At 42.3% G+C, this 16,866-nt stretch overlaps 1 protein-coding gene across 1 annotated transcript; it reads right to left on the bottom strand.

The window, feature by feature from the left end:
* Nucleotides 1-853: 853 nt before the first annotated feature.
* On the bottom strand, nucleotides 854-16,848 carry LOC124114353 (mRNA export factor-like). Its single transcript, XM_048400113.1, has 11 exons — nucleotides 16,711-16,848; nucleotides 13,844-13,964; nucleotides 12,961-13,056; nucleotides 12,419-12,511; nucleotides 9,683-9,769; nucleotides 6,739-6,825; nucleotides 5,588-5,659; nucleotides 5,033-5,140; nucleotides 4,389-4,568; nucleotides 2,454-2,648; nucleotides 854-1,636 (listed from the first exon to the last, which is right to left on the bottom strand). The coding sequence occupies exons 2-11, from the start codon at nucleotides 13,937-13,939 to the stop codon at nucleotides 1,544-1,546; spliced, it is 1,107 nt and encodes a 368-aa protein (XP_048256070.1). The 5' UTR covers nucleotides 13,940-13,964; nucleotides 16,711-16,848; the 3' UTR covers nucleotides 854-1,543.
* Between the last annotated feature and the right edge of the window lie 18 nt (nucleotides 16,849-16,866).

Genomic DNA, 16,866 nt, shown 5'->3' with positions numbered 1-16,866 from the left:
ATCGCGGCGGGGGACACCAGAAATGGGCTTGACACATTGTACCCATGTCGGGAATCGAACCCCGGTCTTTGGCGTGACGAGCGAACGCTTTTACCCCTAGGCTACCTGACCGCCCCCATACCAATAGGAATATTGATGTAAAGGTTCATGCTTGTATCCTCATTTGATCAATTAACTTATATATAAAAACAATATTTAAGATTGAAATTAGGGTGGGTAGGGGAAGGCCACAAAACATTACTCCCAGACAGGATCGATACCACTTCAATGAGGAACAGATTCATTTTTTCACCAAACTGAGGAACAACTTCACAACTGCCACAGGAATCGGATTTTCGACGTCAACGTTAGGAAACAGGTTGAAAACTGCGAGTCTGAAATCAAGACGCCCTTTCAGTGGAATGCATCTGACTGTGGCACACAACAGGGGCGTTCTAGATACACAATGTTTTCTCCTGAATTGATATAGGACAGATCGGATCTATGCTCTGCAAGGGAAGAGGACCGGTCAACGTTTTGTGGACCAAATTTGAGTTCTAAGATGACAACGCACGTCCTCACAGAGCTTGTGTTGCACTCAAGTGTCTGGGGCAGCGAAGTGTCACAACATTGCCCTGGCCAGCCAAATCTCCAGCCATGTCACCGATTGAACACCTTTGCTAAAGGGACACTGACCTGATATTGACGTTACTATGAAGATTTCTTCACATAAATTTGCCGATTCACTCAAATAGTGTTCCTAGTATATTTTGCACTTTATCTGCCCCAGTACGAGACTAATCTGACAGTCTTGAGTAAAAAAAATCATAGCATATAGATACTAATTTACATAATTGACAACACAAATAATGTAGCTGGTAAAGATTGTTTATTGTCTGATCATGCTTATGTACATCAATATCAACTATACGTTACAACAAGCTCAAGGTGACCACCAGGTACCATGAAGGAGACATAGTAAAGCCAGGTAAGACACATGCTAAGATCTGGACCATACCTTCAGCAGTCAGGAGGACCTCTTCTGATGCCGCTTTTAGGCAAAACATATATTTCAGTGACTTTGCCAAAATATGCCCCAAAAGCAGGGTTATGTATTTGGAATTGAAATATCACATTTCAAGGTCATCCTGACTGTTGAAAAAGCTTCATGTGAAACAAACTGTGCTTATTTTAACAAAATCAGATTCACCCTTCTGTTATCCAAAACAGACCCCTCCAGTCGAGTCTGTGGATCATCAGTGATTGGACCCTTGTCAATAGCACATGCTCTGTTCGTATTACTCATAATCACCAGATTCTTGGACAGCTTGACTTTGCACTGACATATGACAAAAAATTACAGGATGAAACAAAAAATGACAATTAGCATGAATATTTACAAGATTTATGACTTGGAACCGATCATGTTGTTAAATCACCAAATGGTGTTATCCATTTTGAATAAGTATCTCAAAATAATGTTCATATTAAGATAATTGTTGCACATCATGAGACATGACTGCAACGGTCGTCCATCTTGTGTGAGGCTGAGGGCAGGATGTGTTTATGACCTCTTGGTGCTTGGCTTTAGTTCGTCAAAGCAGGACCGGAGGAAGATATGTGGCTTCATCTTCTGCGGATCGTACCCTTCATGACCCTGAAAATGAGAATATAAATGAACACCAGTCCATGTCATCAGGATACAATAGTGATTGAGTTGGGTTAAACGCCGCTTTTAACAGTATTCAGTTACATCACGCGTGTCAGCTTAATGTGGGAGGAAAGCCTGACGTGATGCAGGTGTTAGACGTTTACCACTTCAGTGAAACCCATGCATGCACAAGGGACGCAACTCTGCACAGCGGCACCTTCGATGTTACAATAACAGAGAACAGAACATTCTTACCTCTGCATTTACATACACTTTACATACACTTGACTTTGCCAAGATATGCCCCAAAACAGGCTTATGTCTTTGGAATTGAAATGGCACATTTCAAGGTCACCCTAACAGTTGGGAAAGCTTCATGTGAAATAAAATGTGCTTATTTTAAAAAAAATCTGATTCACCCTTGAATTATCCAAAACAATAATTGTCCAACAAAGAGAATTACTGACAATGTTTTGACATCTTTTATTGCCTTTACAATGATTTTTGTTTGTTTGTTTGTTGTTTAACACCACACTCAGCAATATTTCAGCTATGTGACTGCTGTCTGTAAATAATCAAGACAATCAGGTGATTGACATCATGAGCACAGACCCATGCCATTGGGATACGTTGACATGCATCAACTAGGTGTCAATTGTGATGGAGTGAGTGAGTTTGCATGGCTTGATGCCTCTTTTGGCAATATTACAGCAGGGGACACCAAGAAATTGGCTTCATTGTACCCATGTGGGGAACTAAAGAACAGAACTCCCAGTACTCTCAGCAAAGAATGAACTTCGCAATAATATTAGCTTGTTCTCACCTTGGACCAATCGTAGCTGGATGCATAGGCGAAAATGTTGCCCTGAGCGTTGAAGTTACAGGTCGTGATAGGCTGGTCAAACTGGTCCGAGGTCTTCAGCTTGGTGCGGGCGTCCTTGTCCCAGAAGCTGAATCGGCCATCAGATCCCACAGTTGACAGAGTGCCGTGGACGGGATGGAACGAGATGTCATTCACCTGCAGAAGAGTGGCATCCTGTATTCAGTGTTTCAGGTAAATAGAACTCAAATAGTACATGATACCTCATTGTCCAATCATGTACTGTCTTTATGTTTGTTTTTTGATTAACAACGCACTCAGCAATATTCCAGCTATATGATGGCAGTCAGTAAAAATCGAGTCAGGACCAGCCAATCCAGTGATTGACATCATGAGCATCTATCCACACAATTGGGATACCATGACCTGCATCAACCAGGTCAGCAAGCCTGACCCCTCGATCACGTTAGTCGCCTCTTTCAACAAGCACAGTCACTTTTTATAGCAAGCATGGGTTGCTGAGGACCTATTCACCCCGGATCTTCAAGGGTCCTTTATGCTTGTGACTCATGTTCAGTGGTCAATCACATTTTCAACAATGAATCGTATAACAATATCAATGTCTTTCTTTACATACAGAAAAATGGAAAATTAATTGTATTGCAATACATCGCAATACAGAGAGCTGTATTGTGATGCATATTGAAATACGTGTTAGAGCCCAAATTATATATATTTGTACTGTTCTAATGGCACTTCTTCATTCAATAATCCAGCCTTCTGACTACGAAATAGGTAGTATGGATAAACGAGACTGATTGCACGGTTTAGATAGGAACCTGTCCACCCAAACCCCTCAAGATAGTTGACATAATTTTTATAATTATATATTTAGAATTTCTCTGTGACTGTATTGGAAAATATTGATATGCAAGGGTTGAAATGCGATATATTGGTATAGTAGTTATATTGCACAACCCTACTTTAAGCCAAAGTTTGAAATAATTTTAAAACCAACCAGACAGTGGGACAGGTGTTGCCTGGCAATCTTCAAAGTTATCTGACCGCATTAAAAACATTATAAATATGGAAATATTGTCAAAAATATGAGACAAATCCAACTTTATTGAGTTGAAATAATGTAAAGACTTGAATACATAAGTAGTCTTAAAATTGTCTGCAAGACAGTTGGGCAAGGGAGGAACAAAATTTCATGCAAAAGTTACCAGTCACGGGCAGGGGGGCAGGCAGCTATTTCCGACACTGCTTCAAGCCATTCTTTAAACATTACAAAGAATCCTGAACAGATCAAAAACATCAGCTCATAAACATGATGGAGAGACAGCTGGCTTGCCATGCCCACCACCATTAGGTGAGGTGAGGTCAAATGGGTGTAACGTCTCATTCTAACTGTTTGTTGTTTAATGCCGCACAATCCAGTGACTGACATCATGAGCATTGATCGGCGCAACTGGGATATGATGAAATGCATCAACCAAATCAATGAGCCTTACCAATCAATCCTGTTAGTTGCCTTTTATGACAAGCATGGGTTGCTGAGGACCAATTTCTTATTAGGAATCTTTATGGTACATAATGTCGGATTCAAGAATGTTGCACTTACATAGCAAAGAACATGCAAGTATGTGTTTGTAGCTGCATGTACTAGTCTGGATTTACACAGTGCTAGCCTCAGTTAAACATGGATACCGCACTCACAGAATAATGCCTCAGAGCCAATCAGTCCTTGTTTAATCCTCTTAATGTAGGCAGGGTAACAATAAATACCATTTTTTACCTCTTTTGATATGACACAGGCAGGGGATTTGACCACCGACCTCCTGCTCTCGAGCCTATGCTCTATACATTAGACCCCACGGGTGTCCTGACAACCATTAGTCCAAGGTGACCATCTGTCCTACACACAGATGAACTTACCGCATATATGTCCTGCACGCCGTTGGACGCTCCGTTAGACCGGTGGCACTTGAAGGTGAAGTTGTCCTTGGGGTTGGTGGGGTTGACGTAGTGTATAGCCACACGGCCCTCAATGCTGCCCAGCGCAAAGCCGGTCGGAGCATTCGTCTTCTTGTCCAGGAAGATGCTCACACAGCGATGCTGCACAGAGAAACAAGGGATTAACAAGTATGTCAGAAAAAAACTTCAGAACGATTCTCACTTCTTGCAACTATGAGGATTCTGTCTAAAAGTCCCCTGGTCGAATAATGGTTCATAAGTGAATAATCTTCAAATACATACTAAATATTATATTCATAAATATCCAGTAACCATGGTCACATGATCTAGTTACAGTCTGATTTGCAATTTCTAATAAGCAAGAGTTCAGTTTCAATAGGACCGTGTAGAAGATGAATAATTGATATGCTGTGGAAATTAGGTCAATCTTTCAGCTGAGGCAATAGCAAATAAATAAAATACAAATTTTAGATTCTGTTCGAGGGCTTGCTTTTGATAACATGACAGAACTTCTTGAAATTACATGAGTGTGTAGGAGTTCAAGTATTTCCTACTTAAAACAACACATAGAGTAAACCAGTAATACACAGCAACATTTTCGTCACCTGGTACTTGAGGGGTGATTCCATCCTCTTGAACTCTTGAGGCTGGTTCTCCAGTTGGTAGATGATGAGACCCCGACCCGCTGTGCCAACAACTGCCATGGGGTATTTCTACAACAGGGACATACGATGCAGGTATATTATCCTCATAATTATCATATGATACTGATGAAAGTATGTAAGCACACTTTCCAAACTGATCAAAGAGGGTTGCTGAAGACAAATTCTAACCCAGATCTTCACGGTCGGCATGGACACAGAAAGCTAAGCACTTTTGATGTAATATCGCTGTTATATGCCTGTGGTATGGCTGTCACATGTCTGTGGTTGCCTGTGGTATGGTTGTAATATGCCTGTGGTGTGGCTGTTATATGCCTGTGGTGTGGCTGTTGTATGCCTGTGGTATGACTGTTATGTGCCTGTGGTGTGGGTGTTGTATGCCAGTGGTATGGCTCGTATATGCCTGTGGTATGGCTGTTATTGCCTGTGGTATAGGTGTTATATGCCTGTGGTATGGCTGTGGTTACCTATGGATACCTGTGGTTGGCTGTTACTCACCACATCAGCACAATAGCATCTCTCGGGGAGCTGGATGTTCATGATGGGGTTTGGTGACCGAGTGTCCCAGAACTGGGGGAGAAAGACACTTCAACATTATTCAGAAACATGGCAGCACAAACTATCATACGCTCCTGGCATCATGTTTGTTTAACAGTTACGATACTGAGTCTACTAGTATAAGTAGTTTGGTTGTCTCTTGTGACAAGCATCAGTGATATTCTGATTGGGTGCCTTTTCTGACTTGGAATCTTCACAGGGAGACACGCATGGGGTACTGGGGACCTATTCTGACCAGGAATAACTAAAGGGAGACAAGCATGGGGTACTGGGGACCTATTCTGACCAGGAATAACTAAAGGGAGACAAGTATGGGGTACTGGGGACCTATTCTGACCAGTAATAACTAAAGGGAGACAAGTATGGGGTACTGGGGACCTATTCTGACCAGTAATAACTAAAGGGAACGAAGCATGGGGTACTGGGGACCTATTCTGACCAGGAATAACTAAAGGGAGACAAGTATGGGGTACTGGGGACCTATTCTGACCAGTAATAACTAAAGGGAGACAAGTATGGGGTACTGGGGACCTATTCTGACCAGTAATAACTAAAGGGAACGAAGCATGGGGTACTGGGGACCTATTCTGACCAGTAATAACTAAAGGGAGACAAGCATGGGGTACTGGGGACCTATTCTGACCAGTAATAACTAAAGGGAGACAAGCATGGGGTACTGGGGACCTATTCTGACCAGGAATCCCTACAGGGAGACAAGTATGGGGTACTGGGGACCTATTCTGACCAGTAATAACTAAAGGGAGACAAGCATGGGGTACTGGGGACCTATTCTGACCAGGAATCCCTAAAGGGAATCAACCATGAGGTACTCGAGACCTATTCTGACCAGGACCATGCCATACTCAGCAATATTCCAGCTATATGATGGCAGTCTGTAAATAATCAAGTCTGAACCATACAATCCAATGATTGACATCATGAGCATCGATCCATGCAATTGGAATATGACATTCATGGGGTACTAGGGGCCTATTCTGACCATAAATCCTTACAGAGACAAGCATGGGGTGGGTACTGAGGACCTATTCTGAAGAAAACCTTCAGCTACCAGAAACCCTGTATGACTTTACCTTGAGAGTCTTGTCCCAGCTGCCTGTCATCACACAGCTGTAGTTGGGGGCCTTCACCCAGTGCACCGTCTTGATTGGAGCATCATGCTGTAACAGCCACACAACATTGTAGCCATGGTGGAACACAACCTAAAACTAGCACCATTACATTACTGATCACGTAAGTATGCAAACAAACAAGATGACGAAATCTGTTTTATCATGAGTGAGTGAGTGAGTGAGTTGGGTTTAATGCCACTTTTAACAATATTTCAGTTACATCTGACGTGTCAGCTTAATGTAGGTGAGGTGAGGTGAGGTGAAATGGGGTTTTATCGTCGCACCCAAGATTATTGCACTTATATATAGCGACGTGCATGTACGTGTGTGTGTTTGTGTGGCTGCTTGAACTAGTCCGGACTGATGCCGATTTATAGTGCTAGCTCACTGAGATACCATGCCGCAGTTTAACATGAATACCCCACTCAGACACAGTATACTGACTCTGAGCCGACCAGTCCTTGTTTTAGCCCCTTAATGCTGAGCGCCAGACAGGGTAACAACAAGCCATCTCTTGACGTCTTTTGGTATGACGCGGTCGGGGATCGAACCCCGGACCTTCCGCTCTCCAGGCGGACGCTCTACCACTAGACCACGGAGGTGGTCCTTAATGTAAGAGTGATGAAGGTCTCAGACTTTTAAAACTTCAGTGAAACACACAAGCACGGTATAGTGCTGACAAACCTAGAAACATATTCAGGGCAAACTGGGATCTGAACCCACGATCACAGGTTTCTGGTTTGCCCTGCAAATATTTAAACTGTGCTACTTGTAAAGCCTGCTTGTATCTCACCTGTGCTACTTGTAAGGCCTGCCTGTATCTCACCTGTGCTACCTGTAAAGCCTGCCTGTATCTCACCTGTGCTACTTGTAAAGCCTGCCTGTATCTCACCTGTGCTACTTGTAAAGCCTGCCTGTATCTCACCTGTGCTACTTGTAAAGCCTGCCTGTATCTCACCTGTGCTACTTGTAAAGCCTGCCTGTATCTCACCTGTGCTACCTGTAAAGCCTGCCTGTATCTCACCTGTGCTACTTGTAAAGCCTGCCTGTATCTCACCTGTGCTACGTGTAAGGCCTGCCTGTATCTCACCTGTGCTACCTGTAAAGCCTGCCTGTATCTCACCTGTCCTACTTATAAAGCATGCCTGTATCTGACCTGTGCTACTTGTAAAGCCTGATTGTATCTCACCTGTGCTACTTGTAAAGCCTGCCTGTATCTCACCTGTGCTACTTGTAAGGCCTGATTGTATCTGACCTGTGCTACTTGTAAAGCCTGCCTGTATCTCACCTGTGCTACTTGTAAGGCCTGATTGTATCTCACCTGTGCGAGTTGTAAAGCCAGCCTGTATCTCACCTGTGCTACTTGTAAGGCCTGCTTGTATCTCACCTGTGCTACTTGTAAAGCCTGCCTGTATCTCACATGTGCTACTTGTAAAGCCTGCCTGTATCTCACCTGTGCTACTTGTAAAGCCTGCCTGTATCTCACCTGTGCTACTTGTTAAGCCTGCCTGTATCTCACCTGTGCTACTTGTAAAGCCTGCCTGTATCTGACCTGTGCTACTTGTAAGGCCTGATTGTATCTGACCTGTGCTACTTGTAAAGCCTGCTTGTATCTGACCTGTGCTACATGTAAAGCCTGCCTGTATCTCACCTGTGCTACTTGTAAAGCCTGCCTGTATCTGACCTGTGCTACTTGTAAAGCCTGATTGTATCTGACCTGTGCTACTTGTAAAGCCTGCCTGTATCTCACCTGTGCTACTTGTAAGGCCTGCTTGTATCTCACCTGTGCTACATGTAAAGCCTGCCTGTATCTCACCTGTGCTACTTGTAAAGCCTGCCTGTATCTGACCTGTGCTACTTGTAAAGCCTGATTGTATCTGACCTGTGCTACTTGTAAAGCCTGCCTGTATCTCACCTGTGCTACTTGTAAGGCCTGCTTGTATCTCACCTGTGCTACTTGTAAAGCCTGCCTGTATCTCACCTGTGCTACTTGTAAGGCCTGCCTGTATCTCACCTGTGCTACTTGTAAGGCCTGATTGTATCTCACCTGTGCTAGTTGTAAAGCCTGCCTGTATCTCACCTGTGCTACTTGTAAGGCCTGCTTGTATCTCACCTGTGCTAGTTGTAAAGCCTGCCTGTATCTCACCTGTGCTACTTGTAAAGCCTGCTTGTATCTGACCTGTGCTACTTGTAAAGCCTGATTGTATCTCACCTGTGCGAGTTGTAAAGCCAGCCTGTATCTCACCTGTGCTACTTGTTAAGCCTGCCTGTATCTCACCTGTGCTACTTGTAAAGCCTGCCTGTATCTCACCTGTGCTACTTGTAAGGCCTGATTGTATCTGACCTGTGCTACTTGTAAAGCCTGCTTGTATCTGACCTGTGCTACATGTAAAGCCTGCCTGTATCTCACCTGTGCTACTTGTAAGGCCTGCCTGTATCTCACCTGTGCTACTTGTAAGGCCTGATTGTATCTCACCTGTGCTAGTTGTAAAGCCTGCCTGTATCTCACCTGTGCTACTTGTAAGGCCTGCTTGTATCTCACCTGTGCTACTTGTAAAGCCTGCCTGTATCTCACCTGTGCTACTTGTAAAGCCTGCCTGTATCTGACCTGTGCTACTTGTAAAGCCTGCCTGTATCTCACCTGTGCTACTTGTAAGGCCTGATTGTATCTGACCTGTGCTACTTGTAAAGCCTGCTTGTATCTGACCTGTGCTACATGTAAAGCCTGCCTGTATCTCACCTGTGCTACTTGTAAGGCCTGCCTGTATCTCACCTGTGCTACTTGTAAGGCCTGATTGTATCTCACTTGTGCTAGTTGTAAAGCCTGCCTGTATCTCACCTGTGCTACTTGTAAGGCCTGCTTGTATCTCACCTGTGCTACTTGTAAAGCCTGCCTGTATCTCACCTGTGCTACTTGTAAGGCCTGATTGCTGTTGAGGTCCCACATCTTCACAGTCTTGTCACACGATGCAGTGAACACCTTGGTGCCATCCTGGAAACACAGCCTTCAACTGTCACACACTACTGGTACATAACAGTCAGGTGGCTAAACACAACCCATATTGGAGAGCTACACACTGTTTTGTTTGTTTGTTGTTTAACGCCGCACTCCGCAATATTCCAGCTATATGACGGCGGTCTGTAAAATAATCGAGTCTGGACCAGACAATCCAGTGATTGACATCATGAGCATCGATCCACACAATTGGGACCGATGACATGTATCAACCAAGTCAGAGAGCCTGACCACCCGATCCCGTTAGTCGCCTTTTACAACAAGCATAGTCGCCTTTTACGGCAAGTATGGGTTGCTGAAGACCTATTCTACCCCGGAATCTTCACGGGTCAGCTACACACTGAAGTTCCAGCCACGGCATGACAGGTCTGGGCTTCAGACACAGGAGAATCAACCCAAGGTTGTATATTCAGTTAGGAGGGGATTTATTTGTTTATTTGTTTGCTGTTTAGTGCAGCATTCAGCACTATTCCAGCTATATGATGATGGTAAGTAAATAAATTAATAAAGTTTGGACCAGAGAATCTAGTGATTGTTATTATAAGCAACAATCCATGCCGTTAGGATACAATGACATGATCCACCAAGTCATCGAGCCTGATGGTGAAATTCACTTACCGTATTCATCATAATAAGCACCCGGCTCTAATAAGCGCCCACGGCGATATTTGCTAATATATTGGCTAGTGAACAATCCCAATTAGCACCTCTTCCGATCGATCAATGTACACAACACTTATTTATTCATGTTTAATATGCACTTGTGTGTTATATGCACCCTAAAATCAAATTGCTAGAAAAATATATCTGTCGGATATTAACATTTCAGGGTGTCGGCATAAACCACGAAATTTATGATCTTTCAACTCTGTTTTTTTCACCAAAATAATATTCTAATAAGATACCCCTATTTCTAAGTTTTAGAGCGCCCGAGCCGCTTATTACGTTGAATACAGTAGTCAACTTTTACGACCAGCAGTGGGTTTGCTGGGGACCTATTCCAGCCTGGAATCCCAACCGGATTTAAAAGGGAAGTGAGCTTGTGCTGCTTCAAGCAGTATCCCTGTAAAGTCATGTTTGGGGTACGAAGAAAACCCCTCACACACTGTGCAAGGATGGGACAGAGAACCTGGCTCTGTGTGGCAAGCGACCACTGGACTATCCCACATCTCAAAATAAAGTTGACTGGGTAATGATTGATGAATCAAGTTCCGTACTGTCATACCATTCATACATGAATTATCATATTCTGAACAATTGTTCAGGTTGTACTGTTTAACATTGTTTAATTTCACTGAAAGTGCAGGAAATCTTTCTGTCCTATGATGAGTGAGTAAGTGAGTATGGTTTTACGCCGCTTTTAGCAATATTCCAACAATATCACGGCTGGGGTCACCAGAAATGGGTTTCACACATTGTACCCATGTCGGGAATCGAATCCGGGTCTTCGGCGTGACGCGCGAAGGCTTTAACCACTAGGCTACCCGACCGCCCCCCTATGATAAGCACAGGGCTACTAGTTTGACGTCAGAATAAACTGTCAATGAAACTGTATGCCTGTTACTAATGGGTTTGTGTTATGTCTCAAGCTGTGAAACAAAGTCACCAGAGAAACAAATATTAGTGTTGCAGACGTAGGCCCATTTTCTAGGCCTGTAACGTAAATGTCATAAAAGTGAGTGTGTTTGTATTGATTATTAATGCTGTGTCCTATGCTTACTGGTTCCAAAATGTTGGCTTCAATAATCACATAACAGGTCTTGTATTGTTTGTACATCACACTGACTATATGAGGTAGTGATTTCATATTGTTCTGTATTAAAGAATGCCTATCAACTAAAGGTATTGTACAAAATCTAATCAAATAGTCAGTGATTCATATCTATTATATATTGTAATCATGTGTATCCAGCTGATGAGATTCTTATGTTGCAAAACAATTCCCTTGGGATAATAAAATCTATGTTATGTTTCTTTCTTACTTTTGATTCAGCCACTGAAATTTAGGGTGCTTTTGAAAAAACAGTATGCGAAAGCATGTACAGTCAAGTCCCGTTAATCCGACATCGATGGTTGCATATGATTATGTCGGATTAACGAAATTTAGTAGTATCAACATTCGTGACATCGGACAAGTACACGATAGATAAGGATTCAAACACGTAATAAAAAATATAAAATAAATATAAATAAGATTGAGGTAATCTAAGCAAGTGATTTATCCTGTTTTCTTTATTTAAAGCATTAATTGTTTATTGTTAAGCAAGTTTATCTCTACAGCCATTGTAACATGCAGCTACCAGCAGATTCGTCTTGCATCAAAACATGGGCTGTGTACTCGCAGGCAGATGACCACGGAGTTCGCTGATCACTGTTTCGGATTAATGAGACTGATTAATGAGTGATTTCGATAATTCGTTGCAAATTAGGTGTGTCTGAGTCGGAGTGTGAGACTGTCGGATTAACGGGTCAAAATAGCACTGATTTAATCGGTTCCCATCATTAGTGTCGGATAAAGCCGACTGTCGGATTAACGAGTGTCGGATTAACGAGACTCGACTGTATATTACATAGAAGGTCTTTACAAAGAAGAAGAAAAACCCAAAACAACCTAGAAGGTCTTACATCACTCCAGTCTACATCCAGCACTGGTCCTGTGTGAGTCTGCTGGGCCTTGGGGATTGTCTGGCCACTCTGCTGCACTTCCCAACAACGCACCTGCCACAAGAAGTACATAGTCCAAAGGTCAGTAGGTACACAAGATGTTTTTCAGACTATAGCTCTTTTATGAATGTCACCAAAGACTTTTGAACAAAGAACAATGAGTGAGAGAGTCTGGTTTAACGACGCTCATAACACTATTCCAGTTATATCACTGTGTGTCAGCTTGATGTGGGAGGAAAGCCCGAAGTGATGCAGGTCTTAGATGTTTACCACTTCGGTGAAACCCACGAACACGGGTATGGTGCTGACAAACCTGGAAACATAATCGGGGTGCACTGGGATTTGAACCCACAACCATAGTTTTCTGGCGTACCAAAGGGACGCAACTCTGCAAAGTGAATTGCGGCGCCTTAGACAACTGGGCCCCCATGCCCCCCAAATGAAAAATGACATATATAAACACTGTATCATTTAGTACTCACACTGTATCACTAAGTACTCACGTTGTTGTCCCAGCTGCCTGCTACAAGGAATGTGGAGGGGAGAGCACCGGGGCTGAACTTGAGGCAACTTACACTGTCATCAGGGGGAGAGGCAACCTGCAAGACACACATGGTTCTCAACATGGACATTCCAAACATACATACATTTTTAAACTTATCCTATCTCACACTATGCATTTTTTTCTTATTCTTCGATTTTGGTGTGGAAACTTTAGTAGTGATGCTGTGTATTCAAATTTTATATATAAAAAAAAAAAAAAAAAAAAAAATTCTCTGTTCAAGAATAACATCCGAACACCATAGCGATTGAATTGAGAATGAGGGTGCTGGATATGTCAGGTGATCAGGTCGCTGGGGTCGTGTCGCACGGGATTTTAGTGGTGCGTGAACCATGATCACAGTGGTGATTTGGTGATGTATGGGATGTGTTTGGGTAAGTGGTGTTTTTTGAAGCTGGAAACTTTGTTCTAGGACGTTTCCACACCAAGATCGAAGAATAAGAAGAAATGCATAGTGTGAGATAGGAAAAGTTTATAAATTTCCACTATCAGAAAATTTACAATAAATGTTTAAAAAGTACTCAAACTCTTTCACATGTATGAACACCTTACAATGACTTAGTTTTCAAAACTAAACATGATGGGGTTTCTTACCATAAACCTAATGGTAAAACTCAAAATTTGGCATATTTTGGTCTACCTCAGTTCAAATTGTTTAGGAGCAAACCTCTGGGACCCTACCAACTTTATTTCTTCCAATGATGATGCTTGACTTTGTTAACAATGATCAGTAATGTCAAGTCCTAACTACTTTCATATATAACTACTGTTTCTCTTTGACACTAGCGGTTCTATCTTGTCTGGATAAATAAGGTTTCACCTACCTCAATGTCCTTCATGGGATTGTATGCTGTGTTGTTTGTGGATGAACCGAACATATTGGACTGACCGAATTGTGATGTGCCACCAAATATACTCATGGTGTTCCAAACCCACCAGAGATAACTGAAAACAAAGGTAAACACACTACACTATGACGTCTGTGAATGGCATTCAAGAGTGAGTAGGATTAGTAAAAAAAACACTTTCATTTTCACACAGCATCAGTTGAAGGTAAACATGTGCAGTGGGGCGCTAGATGTGCAGTGGGGCTCTAGATGTGCATTAAGGCACTAGATGTGCAATAAGGCACTAGATGTGCAATAAGAGCCTCGCAAACCAAGGATCATCATCTGTTCAAGTTTATTGTTTGTTTGTTTGTTTGTTTGTTGTCTAACGCCGCATTCAGCAATATTCCAGCTATATGACGGCGGTCTGCAAATAATCGAGTCTGGACCAGACAATCCAGTGATTGATATCATGAGCATCGATCCACGCAATTGGGATCGATGACATGCTTCAACCAAGTCAGCGAGCCTGACCACCCGATCCCGTTAGTCGCCTTTTACGGCAAGCTGGGTTGCTGAAGACCTATTCTACCCCAGATCTTCACGGGTCTGTTCAAGTTTAGGTTGCCATCCATTCAGTTACAGTCTATGGTTATAACAAACTCAAAGGGACTACTAATTTAAGTTTGTAATAGCCGTAATTCGTTATAAGCACATATACAGCACACATACAACAAATGACCAGGACTAAAAAACAAGTCGTTAAAAGAGTGTTCGTCATAAACGTAGTTTACTGTACTTGATAATGATATTGGTAGTTTTATTAAAGTATTTCAAAACCAATCTAATTGGAGGAAGCAACTGTACATATTACCATTCCATTAAATATGCTATACATAATGTCCGCCTGGATAAAACTCACTAATGTAGTCTGGCCTAGACAACCAGTGAAGGAAAGCATGAGCCAGGTTATTCACCATATCCTGATCCAGATTCTAGACAATTCTTTGAACAAGCATCAGTTAGATTTGTTGTACGATCAATCACCCCTTTACGATCATTCGGGTTAGGTACCCGTTTAGTGGCTATTAGATTACCCGAACTCTGTCCTTAGCCCTTGGATCCCCTTTACGGTCAATCATCCCTTTACGATCATTAGGGTTAGGTAAATCTACCCGTTTAGTGGTTATTGTAGATTCTATAGCGGCTCCTGATATTCTTCACACAAAAACGTCAAGTAAAAAGTATGAAATGGTTTTGTGTCTAATACTTTGGCTACTGGAAACTGTCCTGGAACATTCACACAAGCCACTTTCACCGGCTACATTTTTTCAGTACTGATTCAAAAGCAAACTCACCGTTGTGTCTTCACTAGTCATGCTTATTCCTCCCTCGTTCCTTATTATTATCCACATCATTCTTACAGTGTTCCCTACCACACTTTTCTGTCACAAAAATCAACATATCATTCATGTGTACTCGCGAGTTCGACGTCTGACGCCGTTTTCAGTTCGCGGCATATCGGCTCATTCCTCACCACTCGGTATCTGGTAGATTATGGAATGGGACGAGTGTGCAAAATGGCATCGGGATAATTCGTAAGTGTCCGTAGAATAAAGTCACGAGACACCATGCCCACCCGTAACCTTCGTAAGTGTCCGTCACCTATTCAACCCTTTTCGTTCAGTTCCGTGACGTCATAGGCATGACTAGGTAAATTTGCACTAAGTTTAACAGTGTGGACATAGCTCAGTCGGTTAACTGTCAGGCTAACAATCCGAAGGTGCCGGGTTCGCGTCCGACCGATTCTCACAAAAACTGGTTGCTTGTCTTGAGACGTGTGACCTACGGCAGAGATCGTCCTCACGAGAAGTTGTGGTACTGTATTCTTAAGGTGCTCCTAAACTGTTGTATTGACAATGATTAAAGAATGCATATCAGGGATTTATCTAGATTGGGTCAGTATCGGCCCTAAGTCTGCAGCAAATGTTACTTAAAATTCCCAATATGAATTTAAAATTTCCTAATTCCTAAGAATTAAAACACTAAAACAATCAAATTTTGAACAAGTTCATCCCATCTTGCTTGCCAAGGGCACTTAGTTTGGAATCCAAGATGAATCCCTACATATCATCCCAGATATCATTAACATTTCAAATCAGATGTGTTGAGTTCACCATGAGAATAATATGTCACACAGAAAAAATAGTGTCTTAAGTGTCTGTTAAACTCTCTATTCATGCTGTGTACAGTGTGAGGCAATATGTACAGCAAGATGTGTCATTATATGACAATATCAAAACATGAAACAGACATGACAAATGACATTCAGTTATTGAAAGACTACAACAAAAACAGCATCATGAATACCTCACTTGCTCCGACACAAATCACTATTATCAACACTTATTCTCATGCAATGTCTCTTTTATAGGCCCTATGACCTAATCATCCAAAAATAGACTTGTGTAATTGTGTAATTTGTGAAATTCTGTAACTCAACTGACTTGAGCCAGTTCAGGCAGAGCAAAGCAGTTCCTGCTTATTCGTTCTTGGGTCAACCGCCTTTTGCGTTAAACCTGTCACGTTTTTTAAAACCTCATACACACAATACAGAAATGCGAAAGGACGTTCGCCAATATTGTCATTAGCCTGACTGGGTTCTACCAGTACGACCCATGTCAAAATCAGTGAGCCGGTTGTTGACTTTTTAGGCAAAACGAGTAAATTCATAAAATATGAACTATATCTGTTTTTGCTATCATGCTCATTGACTTGTACAAGGAAGGTATTCCAGTAAAAGTAATCATGTCGCAAAACTTATTTATTATCAACATAAACTGAAGTAGAAATAGAAAACGAACTTTTCTTTCTCCGTCCGCAGATGGCGCTCTCACAGAAATTTAGGACCGGATATATAACACGGACAAAACAAATATTTTGCAAATTAGAAACGAGTGTGTGTGCAAATCGGCCTGTAAATCAGCTATATTTGACACACAAAGACATTTCTGTTTCAA

The sequence above is a fragment of the Haliotis rufescens genome, unplaced genomic scaffold (genome assembly GCF_023055435.1).
Source record: "Haliotis rufescens isolate VD_foot unplaced genomic scaffold, xgHalRufe1.0.p SCAF_2, whole genome shotgun sequence".
Taxonomy (NCBI): Eukaryota; Metazoa; Mollusca; class Gastropoda; order Lepetellida; family Haliotidae; genus Haliotis; species Haliotis rufescens.
Note: the sequence above shows the minus strand (reverse complement) of the source record. Positions and strands in the feature narration are given on the sequence as shown.